This window comes from Scyliorhinus torazame, chromosome 13 (genome assembly GCF_047496885.1).
Source record: "Scyliorhinus torazame isolate Kashiwa2021f chromosome 13, sScyTor2.1, whole genome shotgun sequence".
NCBI lineage: Eukaryota > Metazoa > Chordata > Chondrichthyes > Carcharhiniformes > Scyliorhinidae > Scyliorhinus > Scyliorhinus torazame.
The window spans coordinates 51,561,053-51,586,729 of record NC_092719.1 but is presented as its reverse complement, the minus strand read 5'-3'; the positions used below and the strand labels follow the sequence as shown (position 1 = coordinate 51,586,729).

Sequence of the window (25,677 nt, the reverse complement as noted above, 5' to 3'; positions counted from 1 at the left end):
GGCCCATTAGGAGTTCTGCGGGAGCTACCCCAGTCACTGCATGGGGGGTGGTCCTGTACGTAAACAAAAAGCGTGCCAGTCTCGTGTCCATTGATCCGGAAGACTGCTTCTTTAGGCCTCTTTTGAATGGCTGCACTGTGCGCTCTGCCAACCCATTTGAAGCCGGGTGGTAAGGGGCAGTGCAGATATGGCGGATGCCGTTCATCTTCGTGAACCTCGCAAACTCCTCACTCATGAATGGAGTGCCGTTATCCGTGACCAGCACCTCGGGGAGGCCATGCGTGCTAAAGGACAAACAAAGCTTTTCAATTGTTGCGCAGGACGTTGTCCCCTGTATCTTATGCACCTCAAGCCATTTGGACTGGGCATCAATTAGTAGAAGGAACATGGATTCTTGAAAAGGGCCTGCGAAATCTGCATGCAAGCGTGCCCAAGGCCGCCCTGGCCATTCCCAGTGATGTAGGGGTGTGGCCAGCGGAAGCTTCTAATGCTCCTGGCAAATGGAGCAGTTTGGGGCCACCTTCTCAATGTCGGTGTCGAGGCCTGGCCACCAGACATAACTCCGGGCCAGCATTTTTCATTTTGGTCACGCCTGGATGCCCATTGTGCAAGTCTGTTAGTATCAGCTCCTGGCCTTTTTCCGGGACAATCACACGCGTCCCCCACAAGAGGATGCAGTCTTCCACGCTGAATTCTGACAGCTTGGAGGAAAATGCCCGCAACTCGCCTGGGAGCTGTCTATGCTGCCCACCATACAGGACTATGTGCCGAACCTTTGACAGGACTGGCTCCGTCTGGGTCCACTCACGGATCTGTGATGCCGTGACAGGCAAGGTGTCCATAAAATTTAGGGTTGCAACCACCTCACCGGTCGTGGGGGGGGGGGGGGGTCGACATGGGGCCGGTCGATAAAGGCAATCGGCTCAGTGCGTCGGCATTTGCTATCTGCGTACCTGGTTTGTGCTCCAGAGAATACTCGTATGCAGCAAGCAACAAAGCCCAGCGCAGGATCCGTGCAGAAATAATGGGCGGTATTGGCTTATCCTCTCTGAAAAGTCCCAGCAGGGGCTTTTGATCAGTCACGATAGTGAAATGGCGGCCGTACACGTACTGGCGGAAGCATTTCACCGCAAAAACCACTGCCAGGTCCTCCTTCTCGATCTGCGCGTACTTTATCTCCGCTGCAGTCAATGTGCGGGAGGCGAAAGCTATCGGTCGCTCGGCCCCGTTCTCCACCTTGTGGGACAGGACGGCCCCAATACCATACGGGGATGCATCACATGACGAGCAAAGGCTTTCCAGGATCATAGTGGGTCAGTAACCCAGACGACGACAATTGTTGCTTTACCCGCCGCAAAGCGGTTTCTTGCGGCTGACCCCAAACCCAGGTGTGATTTTTCTTGAGCAGAAGGTGCAAAGGGGCCAGTGTAGTTGCCAGATTGGGGAGGAACTTACCGTAATAGTTTACGAGACCGAGAAAAGAACGAAGATGCGAAGTGTTAGTCGGGGCGGGGGCATGTTGAATTGCACGCACCTTTCTGCGACGGGGTGCAGACCTTCGCGGTCCACCCGATAACCTAGGTAGACTACTTCCTTTGCCTGAAATACGCACTTTGTGCGACGTAAACGGACTCCAGCCTCCGAAAGGCGTCTAAGGACAGCCTCCAGATTTTCCAAATGTTCCTGCTCTGACGTCCCTGTAATCAAAACGTCATCTAGGTAGACAGCCACACGTGGTAAATCTCTCAAAAAGCCCTCCATAACATGTTGAAAAATTGCGCAGGCAGAGGATACTCCAAAGGGCAACCGTGTATATTCATACAGGCCCCGGTGTGTATTAATCGTTACATATGGTCGGGAGGCAGGGTACAGCTCCAACTGCAGGTAGGCATGACTCATATCTAATTTTGTGAACGAGAGTCCACCTGCAAGTTTCGCGTAGAGATCTTCTATGCGAGGCATTGGATATCGGTTGAGTCGGGAAACCGTATTCACTGTAAGTTTATAGTCGCCACACAAGCGAATTGTGGCATCTGGCTTCAATACAGGTACAATTGGTGCTGCCCAGTCAGCAAAATGGACGGGCCTGATAATACCCAAACTCTCCAAACGAGTGAGCTCCCCTTCTACCTTCTCGAGCAAGGCGTAAGGCACTGGGCGCGCCCGGAAATAGCGCGGCGTGGCTCCTGGTTCAACTTGGATACGGGCTACGGACCCTTTTATCTTCCCTAAACCAGGCTGGAATACATCTGGGTATCATCCTAGCACCTCAGTCAACCCTTCAGAAACTGTTTGGAGGATGTGCTGCCATTGCAACCGCAAATAGCGCAACCAGTCCCGACCCAACAGGCTGGGCCCATGGCCACGCACCACGATAAGTGGGAAACGCTCCTCCTGGCGTCCATAAACAACAGGGGTCATAGTAGTTCTTGCAATGTCCAGTGGTTCCCCCGTGTAGGTGGCCAACCTGGCCTGTGAGTCGGTTAATGTAAGGGTCTGTATACCCTGCTTGATGCGGTCGAATGTCCTCTGGGCGATCACGGAGACCGCTGCGCCAGTATCCAACTCCATCTCAAGCGGGTGGCCATTGACCCGTACTGTCACCTTAATGGGGGCCACACGGGGAGCTGCCACACAATGCAGCTGCAGGCAGTCGTTCTCCGTCTCCACGTCCTCAGGAGTAGTCGCCGCAGGTTCATCCACATGGAAGGTACGGCCTCTGGGCTGGTCCCAGTTTCGGTCAGAACGACGGCGCCTCTGGCGCCCCCAGGACCGCCGCCCGCGACGGGGTCGGCGCCTACAAGTCTGACACGGACATGGCTCCTCATCCATTGGCTCTGGAGAAGGCTCCCTTCGGGGAGGAATGTCCGACGGCCACTGGCGTCGGTCCGGACGTTGCCTCGCCCAAGGTACCGCAGGAGTGCGGGGGGACGTTTTCGGACGGAAGGGGTTGCGCCCCAAGGCATGCACTTCCATTCCCTGTAGCTCCTGTACTCCTCGCTCTGCGCTCTCTCGGGACAATACTATTTGAATGGCCTGTTGAAAAGTCAATGTTGGCTCAGCTAACAACTTTCTCTGGGTGGCCGCATTGTTAATACCGCAAACCAAACAGTCGAGTAACATTTCTGACAAGGTTTCACCATGGTCACAGTACTCCGCAATCCTGCATAGCCTGGATAGAAAATCGGCAAGGGATTCTCCAGGGGTCCTCTCAGCTGTATTAAACCGGTAACGCTGGACTATCGTGGACGGGGTTGGGTTAAAATGTTGCCCCACTGTTGAATCCCAAATTTCTTTTTCCGTCAGTCTGGCCTCAATAAAAGTCGAGATGGATTTGCAGGTATAACATTAGTTATTTTATTCAGCTTGCAAGCTAAACTTAGTCCACAGTGATACAGATAACATGTTGCTCTCTGCAGCTCCGGGAACTAAGTGAATGTCCCAGACAAAGAGATCAGTACTGATACATTCAAATGGCATCAAGTTTCACATACTCGACACCCATAGGTCATCCTATATCCCTCCTGACTTGTTTGATCTATTCTGATTGGCTCACTTCCAATCCCTTTCTCCGGCCCCTATCAATTCAGCATCACTCTCATAGACACACCTCTTCCTGCTTTTTTCCATGCGGTCTAAAATCCTTTGTCTCTACTTGCCAGAATCAAAGTGGCTTATTTCTACATTACATTAACTAATATCTCTAAAGTAACTATTTTATATCACATTCGTCACCACTATATTCACAAGTTCATCAAACGTTTTGGTGTCTGGCGCAGCTGGGTACGTAAGGCTCCTAATCACCCCAAACGTATGCAGGCTGCAGGCTGTGAGCAATATGACCACCTGCCACTCGTTTTCGATGATATTGTTTGCCCGGAAATAGTAACGCATCCGTTGTGTGTACTGGTTCCAGCTTTCCAGCGCAGCATCAAAAACATCCAAACGTCCGTACAGAGGCATGGTATAATAGAAATCAACTTCCAACCTGTATCCAACAAAATTCCAGGGAGGTGGCTTCAGCAGTGTAGACAGCTATTCACTTTAACCTTCGTCGCCAGTTTTGTAAGGGCCACGAAGAATCCAGCACGAGTTTTAAGGATACAAAGTAATAACATTTATTTACTATAACATATATACATAACAGTAGCAGTAACTTCCCTTGCTACATACTCCTTCCTGAACTGGCCAGCTTTATTTATACTAGGAGTTTACTAGTGGTTTCTCCGCCCCCCTCATTGGGGAAGCTCATACTCCCACAGGATTGTGGGATAGTCATTAGTCCCCAGCCAATGGTAAGTAGGCAGGTTATAACACATGGAACCTCAATTTCTGAACAACATCTCAATTTTATTAGTCTCATCCTAGTTTTAAAATTTCACCATGACCGTGCTTTTCAACCCCTTTCTCTGTAACCACATGTAATGTCGTAACCATCAGATATCTGCATTTCTGCAATTCTAGCCTCCGGGCCACCTCCAACTTTCTTTTGCTTTGCTATTGCTAGCCATGCCTTCAGCTTCAAGCTCCTGGAATTCACTCCGTAAATCACTGAACCTCTTGATTGCATTCTCCTCCTTTAGGACAATCTTTACAATCTACCTCCATGATCAAGTTATTGGTCACCTGTCCTAACATCTTGTGTGGCTTGGTATCAAATCTTGTTTTATAGTCGAATGATGACATAGGTTAGGTGGATTGGCCATGATCAATGTGCAGGGTTATGGGGATAGGGCAGGGCAGTGGGCCTAGATAGGGTGCTCTTTTGGAGAATTGATGCACTCGATGGGCCTCCTTCTGCACTGTTGGGATTCTACGTAACATCCCCTATGAAATGCCTTGGGATATCTTACTATGTGAAACGCACTATAGGCACAATATAAATTGAAGTTGCAAGATTATTTTCTGTTTATTCACAGAATATCCTGAACACACTGTCTTGGCTCATATCGATACTGCTAGGTGAGGTAACATGGAACGGTTATCTACCATTAAAACCACCTTCCGACCATCACTTAAATCTTATTCTTGTGAATTGTAGAACAGATTTAAAGCACTTTTCCAAATTCTTGTAGTGCACATATGTATTTTGGAACGGGCATATCTACACCCCAATAAGAAATACAGGATATATTTGATGCAATGTGCATTTATGGTAAAATAACAAAAAAAATGTTTTACATTTCAGAAAAGTATAAAGATTTGGATTTATTTTACTGGACAGGTGCTTCCAACCAGTCACAACAGAACTGCTTTCTGAAATAAACTTGTGGAAAAATCAACAATAACATGGCAACTCCAACAACTGCAAAAACTAATACAATAACACAAATTCCATGCAACATACAAGCCCATTTTGCATGCTGACAGGTCAAACACACCCCCCCATTTCCATTCCTTCCCATGAGAAAAGCTCAAGCTGGTTATACAAGAGCAAAATCACGTATGAAATAACTAAACTAACATTTGGGAAATGATGCCATTTGACTATATAAGTTTTCAAAACTCTGACTTTTTAAACAAAAAAAATTGAAATGTCATAAAAGGTTATTCTTTAAATGCCAAAAAAGATTCTTGCAAAGCTTTTCCCATGCCTATCAAGAAATCAATAAAATGCTGTTTTATTGCCTATTCCATGCATGTTTTATAGAATGATACCTACAGTGTAGAAGGGAGCCATCTGGCCCACCGAGTCTGCACCAACCCTGCGAAAGAGCACCCACCCAGGCTCAATCCCCCACCCTATCCCCAGAACCCCACCTAACCTTTGGGCACTAAGGGGCAATTTATCCTGGCTAATCCACCTAACCTGCACATCTTTGAACTGTGGGATGAAACCGGGGCACCGGGTGGAAATCCATGCGGACACAGGGAGAACATGCAGACTCCACACAGTCACCCAAGATCAGCATCGGACCCAGGTTCCTGGCTGTGAAGCAGCAGTGCTAACCACTGTGCCCTTCTTCTGGGACTTTTCCAAATTGGGGGGGGGGGGGGGGGTTGTAGGGAATAGAGGTGGCACAGTGTTGCAGCCACATAGCACCAGCGGCCTGGGTTCAATTTCGGCCTTGGGTGACTGTTGTGTGTAGAGTTTGCACATGCTCCCGTGTCTTTGTTAGTTTCCTCCGGTTTCATCCCACAGTTCAAGGGTGTGCAGGTTAGGTGGATTGGTCGTACTTAAAAACAAAAATTGCCCGTGTCCAAAGATGAGGTTATGGGGATAGATGGAGTGGGCCTAGGTAGGGTGTTCTTTCAGAGGGTCAGTGCAGACTCAATGGGTCGAATGCCCGCCTTCTGAACCATATGGATTCCACCAGGACCTCTGGGGAATATCACACCTGAAGCAGATTTTCTTCTCACTTGTGGTAGGCAGTGGCATAGTGATATTGCCACTGGGCTAGAGACTCTGAATAATGCTCTGGGGACTTCACTTCGAACCCTGCCACAGCAGATGGTGGCATTTGATGGTACAGAAGAGGCTTACCAGGTTGTTGCCTGGTCTGGAGGTTATTATCTGTGAGGGCAGGTTGGATAAACTTGGATTGTTTTCACTGGAACGACGGTGGTTGAGGGGCGATCTAATAAAAGTTTACAAAATAATGAGTCGATAGTCAGAAGCTTTTTCGCTAAGTGGAAAAGTCAATTACAATGGGATATAGGTCGAAGGTGCAAGGGGGAGAGGAGATGTGCAAGTTTTTTTTTTATACAGAGGGTGGTGAGTGCCTGGAACTCGCTGCCAGGAAAGGTGGTGGAAACAGTTACAATAACAACATTTAATAGGCATCTTGACAAATACATGAATAGGATGCAAATAGAGACATATGAACCCAGGAAGTGCAGACGGTTTTAGTTTAGACAGACATCATGGTTGGCACAGGCTTGGAGGGCCGAAGGACCTGTGCTGTTCTTTGCTCCGTTGATAAGTACACACTTCTTGCAGGAATCGCTTAATAGTGGCCAAGAGTGGAAATCTGTTACCTTTTAGGTCTGAAATGATGATTTCTCAAACTGTTAATCTGAACGACTGAGTGTTCCTTGTTTCATCTTTCAAATAAAACGACTCCATTACCAGTTCTCACTTCCTATTCCCAAACACCAAACTTTACAAAGTTAGAGAAATTCAGAATGACAAAGATTGGATTTCTGTTTTATTGCCCCATCTGCTGTAAAGGCAGAACTTATTACCATTCTGATAATCAAAAGAGGACAAATTACGAGTTTCAGATGTCATTTTTTGCAATCTTCAAAATCAACTGGAGACCTTAAATGTTACTTTCATTGGCAAACAGGTGGATAATAGCATTGAAACGGCTGAGAGTGTGAAATTACAAATCTTGACCTTTTGAGTCGTTTAGTGTATTGCATAAGACAACACAATGTACAACCACCAGCTTCTCAGGGGAATTCGGGATGGACAACAAGTATTCACGTGATGGTTCACTGCACCTTTTAAGCAGCTGGGTAAAAGTCCTTTTCGGTGCTCACTGAGAAAGGTTTTGAATTGTAAATAGCTGCAAAGGAGGTATCATTTTAGGAATACGAGATGATATATTTTAACAGAGAGAAACCCGCAACGAGAGGATAGTTGGAAGTAGATCGACTCGAGAGGTGCAAGTCCGCTTGAGTGAAGTCCATTCAACTTTTCTTTGTGTCTTAACTCCAAATGGAGTGTCGATGCCCGAAAACGGTGTTGCCTCTGGAGCCTGCAGCCAGGCGGGTTCGGGACCCTCAGAACGGAAGGCATCGTCCGTTACAATTTATTAATCCTTTTTTTCGTGATGTGGTTTTTCAAAAGAACACATCCGTCCCCCGTCCCCCCGGGTCCGCTCGCTCACTCACCCCGGCTCCCACTTAGTGACCGTCCATTTCACGGAAGGTGACAGAGGGGCTTGTTAAAAATAAACAACCCCCCCCCCCCCCGCCCGCCAGCCAATACCTGACACTTGCTTCTCTCTCTCCGGGTGAATGAGGAACAGTCACCGAGCGGCCGCACTTGACTCACCTCCTCCGCCTTTCCTTCGACACATCGGCTGCCAGGAGAAAACCGACTCGGTTAAGGTGACTTCGAACGGCTGGTTATTGACCAACAAGCGCGAGAAGAGCAGCGGCGGAGGCCGCTCCATAGCAGGCCCGGAGCTGTGGTGTCGATATTGAATGGGGGGGGCGAAGGTTAAGGGCACCGGCTCGGTTCGACTGTCAGGGCGCGATCATCCCCCAGCAGATCCTGTTCTCCTCCGACTTGCTGAGCGGCTCTCTCGCCGTCCTGCTTTCGTCATCACGCAATGCCGGAGAGGGAGCGCACGTCAGGGCGGATGGGAGCCGCAGGGCAAGCGCCGTTAGCAAGAGGGCGGGGCCGGCACTCAGATTAACTGTCAGCAAGGGGGAGGGGCCATTCTGTCAGCAAGGGGGAGGGGGCACCTCTGTCAGCAAGGGGGGGCGGGGCCGGCCCTCAGCAAGGTGGAAGGACCAACTGTCGGCAAGGGGGGCGGGGATGGCACTGTCAGTAAAGGGGGCGGGGACGGCGCTGTCAACAAGGGGGCGGGGACGGCACTGTCAGTAAAGGGGTGGGGTCAGCGCTGCCAGCAAGGAGGCGGGGTGAATGTTGTCGGTAAAGGGGCGGGGCCGTATGGCAGCAAAGGGGGCGGGGCTAGCGCTGTCAGCAGGGCTGCAGCCAAGGCTTGCCGCGCACTTGCTTCATATTCAACTGACAGCTCACCTGAGGTTCATGTCGATCAGTTATATTTGACGTGAATGAGTGGCGAGAAATGTCATTTAGTCATTCTCAACAATGTTAACTTTTCTTTTCACATTTCACAACCTATGTCTTGTTTATAGTATTGTGGTAACGGGTGGCATGGTGGCACAGTGCTTAGCACTGCTGCCTCACAGCGCCAGGTATCCAGGGTCAATTCTGACTGATAACTATGTGAAGTTTGTACATTAAGGAGCTGGTTTAGCTCAGTGGGCTAGACAGCTGGTTTGTGATACAGAACAAAGCCAAGCAGCGCGGGTTCAATTCCCATACCAGCTTCTGGTATCAGGCACCGGAATGTGGCGACTAGGGGCTTTTCACAGTAACTTCATTGCAGTGTTAATGTAAGCCTACTTGTGACAATAAAGGTCATTCATTCTCCTCGCATCTGCGTGAGTTTTTTCCGGATGCTCCAGTTTCGTCTCAAGAGACAAAGATGTGCAGGTTATTCGGATTGGCCATGCTAAATTGCCGTGTCCAAAGGTTAGGTCAGGTTATGGACATCAGGCTGGGGATTGGGCCTGGGTGGGGTGTTTCAGAGGGTCGTTGTAGTCTTGATGTGCTCCTTCTGCACTGTCGTGATTCTATGTAATTATGGTTGGTTTCCCTCTCCATTGATTCGTTTGCATTGATGCCATTAACCCTTGGCATCTCACCAGTAACTATTCAGGTATAACCCCTGACAGAGATCACTGTTGGTTTGACCACAAGGGTTATCACAGCTGAAGCCTTGATCCTGCCCTTACTAACAGAGAAAAACATTGGCTGCATTTCAACAATAACATGTGAGATGCTTTGGTTTATCTCAAAGGTAGGATGATAGTTCTTCTTGCCTAAGCCTTCTGGGGGAATCAAAATTGCCACTCGCTCTATATCCAGAGTGTTTATTCGCAAACTTCTTATTGTTAATAACATCCTCACCTTGACAGAAACATGGTCCCTGAGTAGTGACTTGATGCCATTTACAAAAGCCTCCCAACTGCCTACGTTTTCCACCACCTGTCTTGCTGTGATGATGACAAGACCCTCCACTTCCCATTTTCTCACTTTCTTCCATCTTTCTCAATTTTCTTTTAAAGTCGTCATTGTTAACTCCCACTCCTCCCATTCCCAGAATCACTTCCTTACTGGAATGTTTTTCTTTTCCCTCCGTTCTCCACCAAGTCACTCCTAATTTAACTTTACCACCCTCCTAACTTCTTCCCCTTCATGTAACCTTCCAATCCATTCCTGTAATCACACTCATCCTCATCATCTTTCATGGCGTTTCTTCACTCAAGACCTTAACCATTGACAAGGTAATCTGTGTTTGTTTTTTTCATCTCCCTTCCCATTTGCATTCCCCAACCCTCATCACATCCCACTTTTCTCAACTGTTTCTCAATATATGTAGTTCTGGTCACCTCATTACAGAAAGGATGTAATTGCATTAAAAAGGGCAGCAAGGTGGCGCAGTGGTAGCACTGCAGTCTCACGGCGCAGAGGTCCCAGGTTCGATTCCGGCTCTGGGTCACTGTCTGTGTGGAGTTTGCACATTCTCCCTGTGTTTGCGTGGGTTTCACCCCCACAACCCAAAGATGTGCAAGGTAGGTGGATTGAACTCGCTAAATTGCTCCTGAAATGGAAAAAATTAATTGGGTACTCTAAATTTATTTTTTAAAAGGGTACAGCAGAGGATTTATAAGGATGTTTCCGGCACTGGTAAAATGCAGCTGTGAGGAAATATTAGATAGGCCGAGGTTGTTATCTTTGGTGCAGAAGGGGCTGAGGTGAGATTTAATTGAGATATGCAAAATTGTGAGATTCCTGCTTAGAGTGGATGGGAATGACCTATTTACCTTAGCAGAGGGGTCAGTGATGAGGGGACGTAGACTTAAAATGATTGGTAGAATGATTAGAGGGGAGATGACAGGGGTGAATTTCAGGGAAACACACGGTCCCTGGCACGGGATGGGGATGAAAATACAGGCTGTCTAATTCAGGCTGTTCACAGCCAATTATTGCAGACGCACCCGAAATTGAAAAGTCAATCCCTAATCTCAACCCATCATAGATAAGGGCAGGACTTATCTGATCTGTTGCAGCTCTCGGTTCTGTCCATGCACTATGGAGACATTCACACCTTCATAACTACATTACTCATGCTGCATGTGACAAAGCATCTGCAGTGAAGAGCGTCAGTATGGAATCAGGGGAGACCCAGCCCTCAGTTCCTGATGGGAACACAGCAGCATTTGGCGCCCAACGTTCAGGAGCTAGAAACAAAGAAAGCACAAGCAGTCCATTTCATCTTCCTCCTTTCACCACTACCCACCCCTCCCCCCATTGCTCCCTCCATCAGCACCCCATCGCCCCTCCTTCACCCACCATCCTCCCTCCTTAACCCCAGCCCCCTTCCTTCACCCATCATTCCCCTTCTGCTTAGATATAGCTCTTGGGGTTAAAGGGATCAAGTGATATGGGGGGAATGCGGGATCAAGGTATTGATCATGATGATCAGCCATGATCATAATGTATGGCGGAGCAGACTCAAAGGGCCAAATGACCGCCTCCTGCTTCTTTTTCTATGTTTCTTCACTCACAAACCATCCATTTTGTTCCCCCCATTCCCCCTCCTTCACCACCAATTCCTCCTTCACCCCCATGGGGATGAAGGAGGTTCCATCTGGCATCTTTGGACTGTGGGAGGAGATTGGAGCACCCGGAGGAAACCCACTGTTAGAACCCGCTCGATTTCCCAACTCACTACCTACCCATAAACAGAAAGGTGTTTTTTAAATTCTGATTTCCCCCTTTATAAATGGTGGCATATGTTCCCAACCCTTCGGGTGGCTGTCAAGGGTCAGGGCACAAGGGGCGCCATGCTCATGAAAGGAGGGTGGAGGGGGGTATGAAGGATGGGAGGGTGCATTGCCAGTAAGAAGGGGCCTTTGGAAGGTTCAGGGGGGTGACGGTTGGGGGTTCTGTAAGGGGGTGTGGGGTGGCCTGAAGAGGGGACAGCCAGGGACGCCATAGCAGAGTGTCTTCACTTAGGGGGGGGGGGGGGGGTTACTACCCATATGTGGGTGGGTGTGGGAAACCCAGAAGCTCACTTAGACATCGGGGCACCATTTCAAAATGGGGGCCTGGTCTCTGAGTCCAGCTCCCCAGTGATGAAAAAAATTCTAAGTGTGGGCTAACCTGGTGTGGAACTCTCTAGGGCCCAGAAAAAGTGACTGAGTGTTGTTTGATAACAGTGGGGAACTCGCGGCAGAGCCGCCGGGAATCTCTCAGCAAATGACCTGCCACAATTGACACTTCAAAACTTTTCCATCAAATCACACTCTGTGTCTGCAAGGACATTGTCTTTGACAGCATTGTAGGTAATTTGGTAGGATTTGAATTTCATCTGCCTAAGGAAGCCTATTTAGTGCAAAAATATTTGATTTCAATTTGCTCTGTTGGAGGTCAGGCATTCCTCACCCTGTATTTTGAAATGGATCTGGGGGCTTTACAGGGTGATGAACACTCGGGTTGAGCATGTACTAAGCAGCTCTGCGTGATGCCTAGGGGAATCCTGGACATCTCACTCTGAGGGTGCCATGCGTTGAAATCATAGGACTGAGCTGCTCTTGTCCTGGTTAGAATCTGCCTGTTCACTTGGGTAGCCTGGGGGTTCAGTTTCTTGGATCCAGGGATTGGGGTTAAACGAAGTGTCAGGAGCATGTGATGCATTGAAGGGCTTTTGGGCGCTTTAAGGGACCCTGGTTCAAGGGCTAGCACAACTGACAGTGGGCCAAGTGGCTACTCACTATGCTGTAAACTTTTCATGTTTCTATGATTCACTCATTAAAAAAATCTCTGAAGTTCCCTGCCAAATTCACACAAAACTTCCTGCACCTTTGGTCCTTCACCTATCACATGATAAGCAAGGTAACCTGTTTAACTGTCTCGCCTCTGACTTTAGTGCCAGTGTATCAACAAATTTTACATCCGACAGGGATGCTCAAGTCGAGGTTTCAGTGTTTGGACTGCTTCGTGGGATTTCCCCACGGAATTATCCAGACAAAGTGTCATGCAGAAAGATCTTGTATTGGAGATAAAGCTGTAATTCCAGTTGTCATCAAACAAGAAAAACCTGTTGGAAGGAGGAAGCACCAGAGGAATGAGGTTCTAGATCAGCACTTTGCAGCCAATGATTCTTCTTCCCAGGCAGTCATTCGGGGTTGGGATGACTTGCTTCCACACTAAAATGAGTTCTCAGGTGACTGAGGAGTCCAATATGTGACCTACAGTCTCTGTCACAGGCGGGGCAGACAGTGGCTGGCAGACTGGGTAGGTTGGGTGCCGGGGTTGCCACGCATTCCTTTTACTCTTGAGGTTTGGCTTCAGCTTGCTATCAGCGATGAAGCCCGAAGTGTTCAGCTCCTTTCTGGTTGCTTGTTCTCCACTTTGGATGGTCCTGGGCCAGGGACTCACAGGTGTAGGGGCTTGCCACTTTCCAGATTTTCACAGTAACTCATTGCAGTGTTAATGTAAGCTTACTTGTGACAATAATAAAGATTATTTTTGTACTTATTTTTGTAAGCATGTGGTAGTCATCACTAACTGCATGTGACTGCATGTTAGATGTAGTAACTGTATATTAGATGTAGTACGGTAAGGCTCCTGTACTACAGGTACGGGGGTAAATCCCTGCCTGCTGGCTCCGCTCAGTAGGCGGTGTATAAATGTGTGTGCACACCGGAGCTGCTCCCATTCTGGGAGCAGCTGCAGGGGGCCACACATCTCAGCTCAATAAAGCCTCGATTATTCTCTACTCTCGTCTTGTAGTAATTGATAGTGCATCAATTTATTAAGCAGAGAGTTTACAGCGATGGAACTTCGTATCAAGCCTGATCGCCTCAGGCAGCCAACGCCATGTCGGCCTTCGACCACTGGCTAGCCTGCTTCGAAAGCTCCCTCCGATCATCGGCTGAACAACCCTCGGACGCACAGAAGCTCCAGGTCCTTTATTCACGGGTGAGCTCTGATATTTATCCCCTTATCCGGGATGCGGCCATTTATACTGAAGCAATGGAGCTCCTAAAAGGACATTACATTCAGCCAGTTAACAAACTCTACGCCAGGCACCTTCTGTCCACGAGACAGCAACACCCCGGTGAGTCCTTAGACGACTTCTGGCGTGCCCTGCACATTCTGGCAAGGAACTGTGACTGCCAGGCAGTTTCGGCAGTCGAGCGTACAGAGCTTTTAATCAGAGATGGTTTTGTTACGGGCATGGGGTCGGCGTACATCCGCCAGCGCTATTGGAAGGGGATATGCTTGACGTTGCGGCAACCAGGCAGCTCGCGAATTCGCTAACAGTAGCCTCCCGTAACGTACAGTTGTACGCCGCCGACTGCACGGCACCCTCATGGACATTGTGGGCCCCACCAGCTACCGCCCCCAGCCCACCTCAAGCCTGCGCCGCGAGGCAGCCAGCCAACCCGGGGGGCCCCAATGCTACTTCTGAGGGCAGACCAAACACCCCCGGCAGCGCTGCCCGGCGTGGAGCGCAACCTGCAAGACCTGCGGAAAGAAGGGACATTTTGCTGCTGTGTGCCAGGCCCGGTCGATCGCTGCTGTTTCTAGGCCCAGCGTTCCTACATCCCCCATGTGCAACCCGTGGGCGCCACCATTTACGTCCCCGCAAACCACGTGCGGCCAGTGGGCGCCGCCATCATCTTCTCTACCGACCACGTGCGGCCCGTGGGCGCTGCCATCTTTAACACTGGCAGACATGTGCGCCCCGTGGGCGCCGCCATCTTCGCCGCCATTTTGGACGGTGCCTCAGGACCCCTGCTCGTCGGGAACTTCGTCTGGCAATTCATCGCCTGCCACCACCGCCGACCAGCCCGGGGCCTACCAGCACCAGCCGCAGCTCGCCTCGATCACCCTCGAAGGTGAAAATCGATTGGCACAAGACTTCCTGCCTTCTTGACTCCGGGACCACGGAAAGCTTCATCCACCCCTCTATGGTAAGGCGCTGCTCCCTCGCGGTACACCCCGTTACCCAGAGAATCTCCCTGGCCTCCAGATTCCATTCCGTGGAAATCCGGGGGTACTGCATCGTGACCCTCACCATCCAGGGCATAGAGTTCAGCAACTTCTGACTCTACGTCCTCCCAATCTCTGCGCTGCCCTGTTACTCGGTCTGGATATCCAGTGCCACCTCCAAAGCTTAACTTTAAAATTCGGTGGCCCCCTATCACCCCTCACCGTATGCGGTCTCACGACCCTTAAGGTCGATCCACCTTCCTTATTTGCAAACCTCACCCTGGATTTCAAACCCGTCGCCACCAGGAGCAGATGGTACAGTGCCCAGGACAGCGGCTGCTGCGGGAAGGCATCATTGAGGCCAGCAACAGCCCCTGGAGAGCCCAAGTGGTAGTGGTAAAGACTGGGGAGAAACACAGGATGGTCATTGACTACAGTCAGACCATCAATCGGTACATGCAGGTCGACGCGTAACCCCTCCGACGCATATCTGATATGGTCAATCAGATTGCACAGTACCGGGTCTTTTCTACAGTGGACCTGAAATCTGCCGACCACCAGCTCCCCATCCGCAAGGCGGACCACCAATACACTGCGTTTGAAGCAGATGGCCACCTCTATCATTTCCTTAGGGTTCCCTTCGGCGTCACTAACGGGGTCTCGGTCTTCCAACATGAGATGGACCGAATGGTTGACCGGTACGGACTGCGGGCCCCCTTCCCGTACCTAGATAACGTCACCATCTGCGGCCACGATCAGCAGGACCATGGCGCTAACCTCAAATTTCACCACACTGCCAAACTCCTTAATCTCACGTACAATAAGGAGAAGTGCATGTTCCGCACCAACCGCTTAGCCATTCTTGGCTATGTTGTGGAAAACGGAGTTTGAGGGCCCGACCCCGACCGCATGCGCCCCCTCATGGAAGTCCCCCTCTCCCACTGCCCCAAGGCCCTGAAACGATGCTTGGGGTTTTTCTCCTATTATGCCCAGTGGGTCCCGAACTATGCGGACAAGGCCTGCCCACTCATTCACTCCACAAATTTCCCCCTGATGGCTGAGGCCCGCCAGGCCTTCAACCGCATCAAGGCAGACATCGCCAAGGCCACGATGCACGCGGTCGACGAGTCCCTCCCCTTTCAGGTCGAGAGCGATGCATCGGACGTCGCTCTGGCCGCCACCCTCAACCAGGCAGGCAGGCCCGTGGCATTCTTTTCCCGCACCCTCCATGCCTCCGATATTCGGCACTCCTCTGTCGAAAAGGTGGCCCAAGCCATCGTGGAAACTGTGCGACATTGGAGGCAATACCTGGCTGGCAGGAGATTCACTCTGCTCACTGATCAATGGTCAGTTGCCTTCATGTTCAATAATACACAGCGGGGCAAGATCAAAAATTATAAAATCTTAATGTGGAGGATCGAGCTCTCCACCTACAATTACGAGATTTCGTATCGCCCCGGGAAGCTCAACGAGCCCCACAATGCCCTCTCCCAAGGTACATGTGCCAGCGCACAAATGGACCGATTCCGGGCCCTACGCAAACGTCTCTGTCACCCAGGGGTCACCCGGTTCTTTCACTTCATAAAGGCCCACAACCTGCCCTACTCCATTGCGGAGGTCAGGGCTGTCACCAGAGACTGGCAGGTCTGCGCGGAGTGCAAACCGCACTTCTACCGGCCAGACCGAGTGCACCTGGTGAAGGCCTCCCGCCCCTTTGAACGCCTCAGCATGGACTTCAAAGGGCCCCTCCCTCCACCGACCGAAACACGTACTTCCTGAACGTGGTCGATGAGTACTCCCGATTTCCCTTCGCCATCCCATGCCCTGATATGACTTCTGCCATGGTCATTAAAGCACTCCACAGCACCTTCGCGCTGTTTGCTTTCCCCGCTTACGTCCACAGCGACCGGGGATCCTCCTTCATGAGTGATGAGCTGCGTCAGTTCCTGCTCAGCAAGGACATTGCCTCAAGCAGGACGACCAGCTACAACCCCCAGGGAAACGGGCAGGTGGAGAGGGAGAATGGGACGGTCTGGAAGGCCGTCTTGCAGGCCCTGCGGTCTAAATTTCTCCCGGTCTCCCGCTGGCAGGATGTCCTCCCCGACGTGCTTCACTCCATCCGACCACTCCTCTGCACTGCAACTAACAAAACCCCCCATGAACGTCTCCTTGCCTTCCCCAGGAAGTCTATCTCTGGGGTTTCGTTCCCAACATGGCTGGCAGCTCCTGGACCCGTCCTCCTTGCAAACACGTGTGGACCCACAAGGCAGACCCGTTGGTCAAAAAAGTACAACTACTGCACGCGAACCCGCAGTACGTCTACGTGGCGCACCCCGTCGGGCGCCAGGACACAGTCTCCCACCAGGACCTGGCACCAGCTGGATCCCCACCCACTGCCCACTACCCGACACCCTCCCTCCGATTGCCCCAGCGCCACTCAGCCTTCCCCCAGCGCACCTCACCACAGGCCCCGCCCCAGGACGATCCGTCCTCCCACTGGTTCCACTCAGGGATGAAGACGAGGACAACATGCTCCCGGAGTCATTGGCGACCAAGTCGGCGCCCACATCACCACCGGGACCGAGGCGATCACAGCGGAGGATCAAGGCACCCGACCGACTGAACCTGTAGATTTTGCCTGAACTTGTCAATTTTGCCTGAACTGTAAATTCTTCCACCACCCCCGCTGGATTCTTTTTTTAGCAGGGGGTGAATGTGGTAGTCACCACTAACTGTATATTAGATGTAGTAACTGTATATTAGATGTAGTACGGTAAGGTAAGTACTTGAGGTACGGAGGTAAATCCCTGCCTGCTGGCACCACCCAGTAGGTGGTGTATAAATGTGTGTGCACACCGGAGCTGCTCCCATTCTGGCAGCAGCTGCAGGCGGCCACACATCTCAGCTCAATAAAGCCTTGATTATTCTCTACTCTCGTCTTGTAGTAATTGATAGTGCATCAAAGCAGAGTGCTTGTTTCAGGAGTCTTATGCGGGCATACAATGACGTGGCCTTTCCAAGGAGCTGACTGAGCCTGGTCAGTGCTTTGATGCTGACCCGAGCAAGAACACTAACCTTGGTGTACCCATCCTGCCAATGGATTTGCAGGATTTTGTGGAGGCAGCGGAAGTCGTACTTCTCCATGTTTTTGAGGTGTCTGCTGTACATAGGCGACGTATCTGATCCATAAAGGAGGTTAAGTATCACTACTCTTTTGTAGAACATGGGTGTTGTAGCCACCTGGGATGGCCACTTCCAACTAGGTACAGAGAAACTCACAAAGCCTGGTGGGTAAAATGGACAAGCCAAGACTCAGACAGGCTCAGAGCCTGAAATGCATATTCGTAAGCAAGAAATCCAGACGGTATCGAAACTCCGACCAATCAGCATTATAATGGGGCCGATTAGTAGCATTTGATGGCCCACCTTCCCCAAAACAAAGGGCTGGTACTCAAGCAACCGGGACAGTCCCAGACATTTTGGCGCCACTCCCTGTTCAAGGGAAACGCAATCAACGGGGTCAGTGACTGCTTGGGCACGCCCAGTCATCTAGATCCCTGCCCACATATTGGTTAAGGAATCGAACGGAGTGATCAGGGATCACCCAATTAGTAAGACCCAAATCGAAGGACCACCCAAATGAGCGCGAAACCCCCCCGAGTATAAGAAGAAGAGTTCGCCATATGTTCGCTCTCTTTTGGTGCCCTCTTGGCCTTGGTACCCCGGTCACGGCCATCGTCAATCGTAACAACACCAGAAGCGAGTCCAAGGTCAACGCCCGCTACCAGACGGATGAGCCCAGCTGAGCAGCAGTTACTCCTTCGAACCCGAGAGATCCAGAATTGAACAGCGGCCACTGTTTTCTGACCTAAGCCGGGTGCCCGAAGCTAAGTACAGGTTGGCTTGGCTGATAGGTGTAGTTAACAATAGTGTTTATGTTGCATGACTAATTGTGTGTAAATATTTTTTAAATTTTTACATTTTTTTTATTTACAAATTTAGTGTGCCCAATTCATTTTTTTCCAGTTAAGGGAGAATTTAGCATGTTCAATCCACCTATCCTGCACATCTTTGGGTTGTGGGAGCGAAACCCATACAAACACGGGGAGAAAGTGCAAACTCCACACGAACAGTGACCCAGAGCCGGGATCGAACATGGGAATCGGCGCCGTGAGGCAGCAGGGCTAACCCACTGCGCCACCATGCTGCCCCTTAATTGTGTGTAAATAAAGTACCCTTGACCTTGAACTAACTAACTGGTGTTTGGCTCTTTGATCGATAGCCGGTTGAAACTTGTGGTGGTATCATTCGATACCTGGCAACTCTAAGCATTAAGACATAGATAACATAGAAAGAAAGACAAACTCACTGACTGCCATAATTGGAACAGAGCCACAGAAAAGACAGAGTAAAAGAAAAAGGCAACAGTTATTGGCGACTCTGATGGGATTCGACCCAGAAGTGACCATGTCACTCCGAGAGAACCCACAAAAGTATTTGAATTAGAATCCAAATTGGCAAAGTAAAAGAAACCACAAGCAAAACCAGTATCGATCAAACCTCCAGAATTCGGAAGTGTGTAATTGCATGCGTACTAACAAAGGGATATACGGTAAACTCGATAGATTTTGTTACGTGAAACTTTCGGGAGTTGTGTAAACCAGAAAATACCCGTGTTTGCACCACCGCTTTATTCCCCCTTGTTCCAAATCTCCGGGAGTCAGAAGTATTTGTAGGGATGGCCATGAAGGCAATGGAACGGCTTATGCACCCACAAGAGCCCGAGGTCGCAGCGACCAATAGATCAGAACAGTGTCCCGTATGGGAAGAAGAGGTTAGGAGATACCTAAAGGGGGTAAGGATGGCTTCTATGATCTGAGCTTTGCGTGAATGAAGAGGCAGGTCCTGGCAGCATAGGACAGACTTGATGGGACAGCCTGACCGAGATCCATAAAAAGAGTTTGACTAAGGTTCGTAAGCCGATGGCAATTGCGTCCTGTCTGGCACAATTGCGAGGCACAGAGGAGGTCGTGAGGATGCTCCGCAAGCAGCTAGAGGAGAAGGAGAAAAGTAGAGAGGGAGATTTAAGTGAAAACGAGAGATTAAATGTACAGCTCTGGGAGCAGTTGGCAGCGAAGGACAAGGAAATGGATGATGACAAGAGGGCTCATCAATCCTGTTTCGCCCACCTTAGCAGCTCCCAATCCAATACGATAAGGCCTACCAGGACACACAACATGCTGTAATGGTAAGTGAAGAGACAGAGAATCAAGTACAGCAGTTAAAGAAACAGTGTGATGATCTAAAAGCAGCCCTCCGAGCACTCCACAGTTCCACCACGGAACAGAGACAGAGTTCGGTGGACCATGCCAAATGCAGGCAGCAAATTGCAAGGTTGCAATCCCTGCTATCAGTTCAAAATGGGTTGAGACACCTTTGGCCCACAGCTAGACCAAGAAGACGGCCCCGATTGGCAGGAACTCAGTGAAACGGCCCAACGGTACGTAAGCGAGACCGAGAATCAAAATAGAGCCCCCCCAGGCCCCAAAAAGAAATGCACCCGCACCACCGACTGCACAGGTAGCACCCAACCCAATGAACCCCATTACCACACAGCGCAGGGTTACCACTGAAGGCCAGCCCGATTTTGTGTACACCACGCCATTAATGATCACCCAGTTACGAGATGCCCACGAGAAGATAGATACTTTCCCCCCCCAAATCGGATCCACATCATTTTTTCGAGTTAGTGAAACAACAAACCCTCATGTATGGTTTAGCCAGAACAGGTTAAGCTCATAGTTATGTCCTTGGACCCCTCAGTTAGTTCAGCCCTTCCCGACCCATTAAATGTAGGAGGAGGTAGCCTCCAAGAAATGAAAACTAAATTTAAACTAAAGATTGGGGGGGAAGGGAAAGTCAGGGAACCAAGAGGTGAAGTAATCAGTGGGAAGCGTAGCTGCTTAGGAATACAAAAAAGCACAAAAAGACAGAACTCAGGAGAGGTTACAATAGTCCCCATCCCACAAAATATGACACAGTGTATGGAAAGGCTCAGTAAACCAAGGTCCACCACACTAAGAAAACAAAAAGGGACGGTCAATAGAGAATTAAAGGTGCTATATTTAAATGCGCGCAGTGTACGGAACAAGGTAGATGAGCTTGTGGCCCAGATTGTGACTGGCAGGTATGATGTGGTAGGCATCACAGAGACATGGTTGCAGGGGGTTCAGGACTGGCATTTAAACATCCAGGGATTCACAACCTATCGAAAAGACAGAGAGGTGGGCAGAGGGGGCGGGGTTGCCTTGTTAATTAGGAATGAAATTAAATCAATAGCACTAAACGACATGGGGTCGGATGATGTGGAGTCTGTGTGGATAGAGTTGAGGAACCACAAAGGCAAAAAAACCATAATGGGAGTTATGTACAGGCCTCCTAACAGTGGTCAGGACCAGGGGCACAAGATGCACCACGAAATAGAAAGTGCATGTCAGAAAGGCAAGGTCACAGTGATCATGGGGGACTTCAATATGCAGGTGGACTGGGTAAATAATACTGCCAGTGGACCCAAGGAAAGGGAATTAATTGAATGTTTACAGGAGGGCTTTTTGGAACAGCTTGTGATGGAGCCCACGCGGGAACAGGCCATTCTGGACTTAGTGTTATGTAATGAGCCAGACTTGATTAAAGATCTTAAAGTAAAGGAGCACTTAGGAGGCAATGATCATAATATGGTCGAATTCAATCTCCAATTTGAAAGAAAGAAGGTAGAATCAGATGTAAAGGTGTTGTAGCGCACAAAGACTCCGAGAGACGAATAGAGTGAAGTCGATGAGGCTTTATTAAGCGTGACTGTTCCCCCGCAGTTCAGTAGTAGACTGCCTGCAGGGGAGGACTCCTGGTACTTATACTCCGCCTTCAGGGCGGAGCTAGAGGTTAACGTCCAACCAGGACCCGGGATCTGTCAGCCAATAGCATCATGGCTTCACAGTCCCACATGACCCCTAATGCATACTACCACATTCACCCCTTGTTAAAAATGAACCCGGCGGGGTGATGCTTCGCATGGTGGTAAGGGTTTACAAGGCTGGTCCTGGGAGGAAAACTTTCGCATGTTATTACAGTATGTACAAGGTTTTTTTTTGTTTCGAACTATTTACAGTAATCGTCAGGAAAAAAAAGACAAAATGTTCTCGTTAAAAGTCCACATACTGTAGTGTTAGATCGACGCCACAAGTCGGTCGGGCGGTCTGGTCGTCCGTGTCGATCGCCTCGGCCCCGGTGGTGGTGGTGTAGCCTCCAAGAAATGAAAATGGCCATTTTAGACGCCATAGGATGTAACAGAGGAGACCTGGTAGACGGACTCAACCGGTGCAGGCAGAAAAAGGGAGAGCATCCAACAGCATTTGCTGGACACCTTTGGATCCATTTTACTGCAGTATTTGGTGAGTTAGCCGGCGCCCATTTATCAGCAGACAATACGGCCAAATGGACCCGTACGTTGATATCCCATGCCACAGAGGCAGGACAGAAGGCATGCGCCAGTTACGACCCCTCAGATCCAGCACACAATGAAGTGTGGGTTCTGAAACGATTGTCCAGAGCTTGGGAACAGTCTGTACAGAAAAAGAAAGAGCATGAGAGATTAGACGCCACAATGAATCCAGTAAGGGCACACCAAGACCACGCATGGGTAAATGAAGGCAGAGGTACAGCGCAGCACCCCAAGACACAGGAATGCTATAATTGTGGACAGAAAGGACATTACGCCCGAGAATGTCAAGCCCCCCCAAAGCAGCAAAGGAATCAGCACCCAAACACCCCCCCCCAGAACCAATACCCGACCCATTCACAGCATTAGCGCCCGACCAGATAATTCGTCCATGAGTAGCACCGATTGACGGTGTTCGGGCTCACCAACTTGGGTCTGCGATACCCTTTGGGATAAGTCCGGAAGACCGGTCGTTGCAGGCACAGTCCGGGGACACCCCGTAGAGTTGCTTTGGGACATAGGAGCTTCCCGAACCACATTAAACTCCTCCACTATGTACCAGAAGGAGATATGGCCCACTATGGCTACCATTGCCCTTAGTGGCTTTGCAGGTCACCTCCAGCATGAACACATCACAGCCCCTGTGGACATACAGCTCGGTAATATTAGGACAAAACATTTGGTTGTTTTAGTAGACTTGCCCCAGGCAGCAGAACACATCCTAGGCATCGATTTCATGAGCGCACACAACCTTTCATTCGACCCAGTCAACCGATGCATATGGAAAATGGCTAGAGCAACGCGAGCCCCCGCCACGCTCACAGTAGGAGATTATGCCCATAGAATCAGCTCAGTAGGAGAGTAGTGGTTTGATCCACAAACCATTACCAAAGACAAAGCGGTTAGAGAGGTCTTGAAAAGACATAAAACAGCATTTGCCCAGAACAAGCACGACTGCGGCAAAATCCCAGGTGTAGTGAACATTACAGGTCCCGATCCCAAGCCCCAGAAACAGTACGGCTTCCCCCAGGAAGCCGAGAGAGAGATAGCCAAGGAAATTCAAAGTTTATTGAATCAAGGCGTGATTCGACCCGTTGCATCGACAAATAATGCCCCAATTTGGCCAGTAAGAAAACCTGATGGATCATGGCGACTGACCATCGACTACAGAGAATTGAACAAAGTGACTCCCCTAACAGACCCCACCATTGCCACAAGTCCCGAGATCATGTTGAGACAGGGACTCCAGTCGAAATTTTTTTCGGTATTAGATATCAGTAATGGCTTTTGGTCCATACCACTGGACAAAGCATGCCAGTATAAATTTGCGTTCACCTTCCAGGGACACTAGTTCATGTGGACGTGCCTTCCACAAGGCTTCCACAACTCCCCCACAACTCCCCCTCCATTTTTCACAGACAATTGGCAAACGGCTTATCTAAATTTTCCCGTCCTGAATGCCTTGTTCAGTATGTGGACGACTTGCTCCTACAGACTGACACCAAGGAAGAGCACATCTCGCTTCTTTCTGAATTACTAGAACTCCTTTCAACAATTAATCCCAAGAAAGCCCAAATCCTTCAGGAAAAAGTCACATATTTAGGTACGGTCATCACACATGGGAAGCGTGAAATAGAACGCAAAAGCATTGATTCCACTGTAAATTTGCCCTTGCCCTGAAACGTTACAGCACTCCGGTCATTTTTAGGACTGGTTGGATATTGTCAGAACCATATAGACGGATTCGCCACAAAAGCAGCTCCACTTTCTGAGCTACTAAAGAAACAGGCCCCATGGAAATGGCTTCCACAGCACACGGATGCCATGGATGCATTGAAACGCGCCCTGAGCACAGCCCCCACTTTGTAAGCTCCAGATCCCCACTCCCCATATGCGATAGAGGTAGCGACCACAGACCAAACCCTTTCGGCCGTACTCCTGCAGGAAAGGCACGATTGTCTAGGACCCGTAGCCTATGCCTCACGAGACTTAGATGAAATGAAATGAAATGAAAATGGAATGAAATGAAATGAAATCCGGTATGGATCCGGTGGAACAAGGATTTTCAGCCTGCGAAAGGCACCTGTTAGCAGATTTCTGGGCGGTACAGTACTTCTCGTACATAACCGGACTCAACCCAGTAACCATTTTGACCAAGCACACCCCAACACAGCTTTTATTGGATGGCAGACTAAAGGACGGCACAGTAAGCCAAATTCGAGCAGCGCAATGGACCCTACTCCTACAGAGATGCGCCATCACTGTAAAACGGACAAAAACACACACGTTTCTGGCCGATAATTTGCAGTATGCAGGAACCCCACATGAGTGCGAGATCATAGCCCTAATGCACAGCACAGGCCCCTTTGTTCCCAAGTCGGTACCAAGAAAGACAGGTATCGGACCCCAGCCCACAGACAAAGCACTGAGAATTTACGTAGATGGCTCCTCCACAGTCCTTGAGGAAAAAAGGATAACAGGCTGTGGTATTTCTGTAGAGAACTTGCAGAGACGCGCTTTACAAGAGATAGCTTTAAAGTTGCCTGGACACTTAGGCAGGCAGCTGAGTTAGCGGCCATTGCTTACATTATCCAGCACCCCGATTCATTCCCGACCCCTGCAGACATATATTCGCACAGTTTGTACGTCTGCAACATCCTAACGGAATTCCTACCCCTGTGGGAATCGAGATCATTTATTTCCACCGACGGAAAAACTCTACCATCATCCCCACTGCTCAAACATATCCTTCAGACAGCTAAAGGCAGGAAATATGGCATTGTCAAAGTAAGAAGCCACCACCGTTCCTCCCCATCCGGTAATGTGAAAGCTGACGCCCGAGCGAAGGCAGGCTCACAACATGGCCACTTTTGGCAGCCCCCCGAGAGTGCCCCGGTACCCGCAGTTCAGGTCTCACAGACCAACATTCAAGACCTAACCCAGGCATAGAAAGAAGAAGAAGCGTTAAAAGATATTTTAAAAGGGAACTAACCAGCTCCCTATGAAATGTTTAGGAATTCTTTGATGGTCCATGAGGGAATCGTTTTAAAAGATGGAATTTATGTAGGCCCACCCAGGATCATTTGTAAGTTCCATGACGGACATGGACACTAAGGGATTGAATCCACCCTTGCCCACCTCAGACCCCTCTGCTGGTGGCCTGATTTGAAAACCCATTATGTCGAAAACTGTTTAATTTGTGCTCAAAACAACCCAGATAGGTATGCGAAAAAAAGCCCAGCTACGCCACACCCGCCCTGTAAATGGCCCATGGACAAACCTTCAATTGGATTATATTGGTCCCCTCCCGCCCCTTCAGAAATGGATACAAATATGTGTTCGTGGTGATAGACGCATTTACGAAATGGGTCGAAGCTTTTCCCTCAAGAACAAACACAGCCAAGTCCACGGT

At 49.7% G+C, this 25,677-nt stretch overlaps 1 protein-coding gene across 2 annotated transcripts in view; it reads right to left on the bottom strand.

Moving 5' to 3' along the window:
- cerk (ceramide kinase) overlaps positions 1 to 8,283 on the bottom strand; it is a 102,032-nt gene extending 93,749 nt beyond the window's left edge. The window contains exon 1 of one of the 2 annotated variants that reach the window (XM_072471466.1): positions 8,003 to 8,283. In XM_072471466.1, coding sequence (XP_072327567.1) covers positions 8,003 to 8,123 — 121 coding nt within the window. In that variant the 5' untranslated portion in view covers positions 8,124 to 8,283. The remainder of the gene's footprint in view (positions 1 to 8,002) is intronic. The other variant, XM_072471467.1, reaches the window with a different exon arrangement.
- Between the last annotated feature and the right edge of the window lie 17,394 nt (positions 8,284 to 25,677).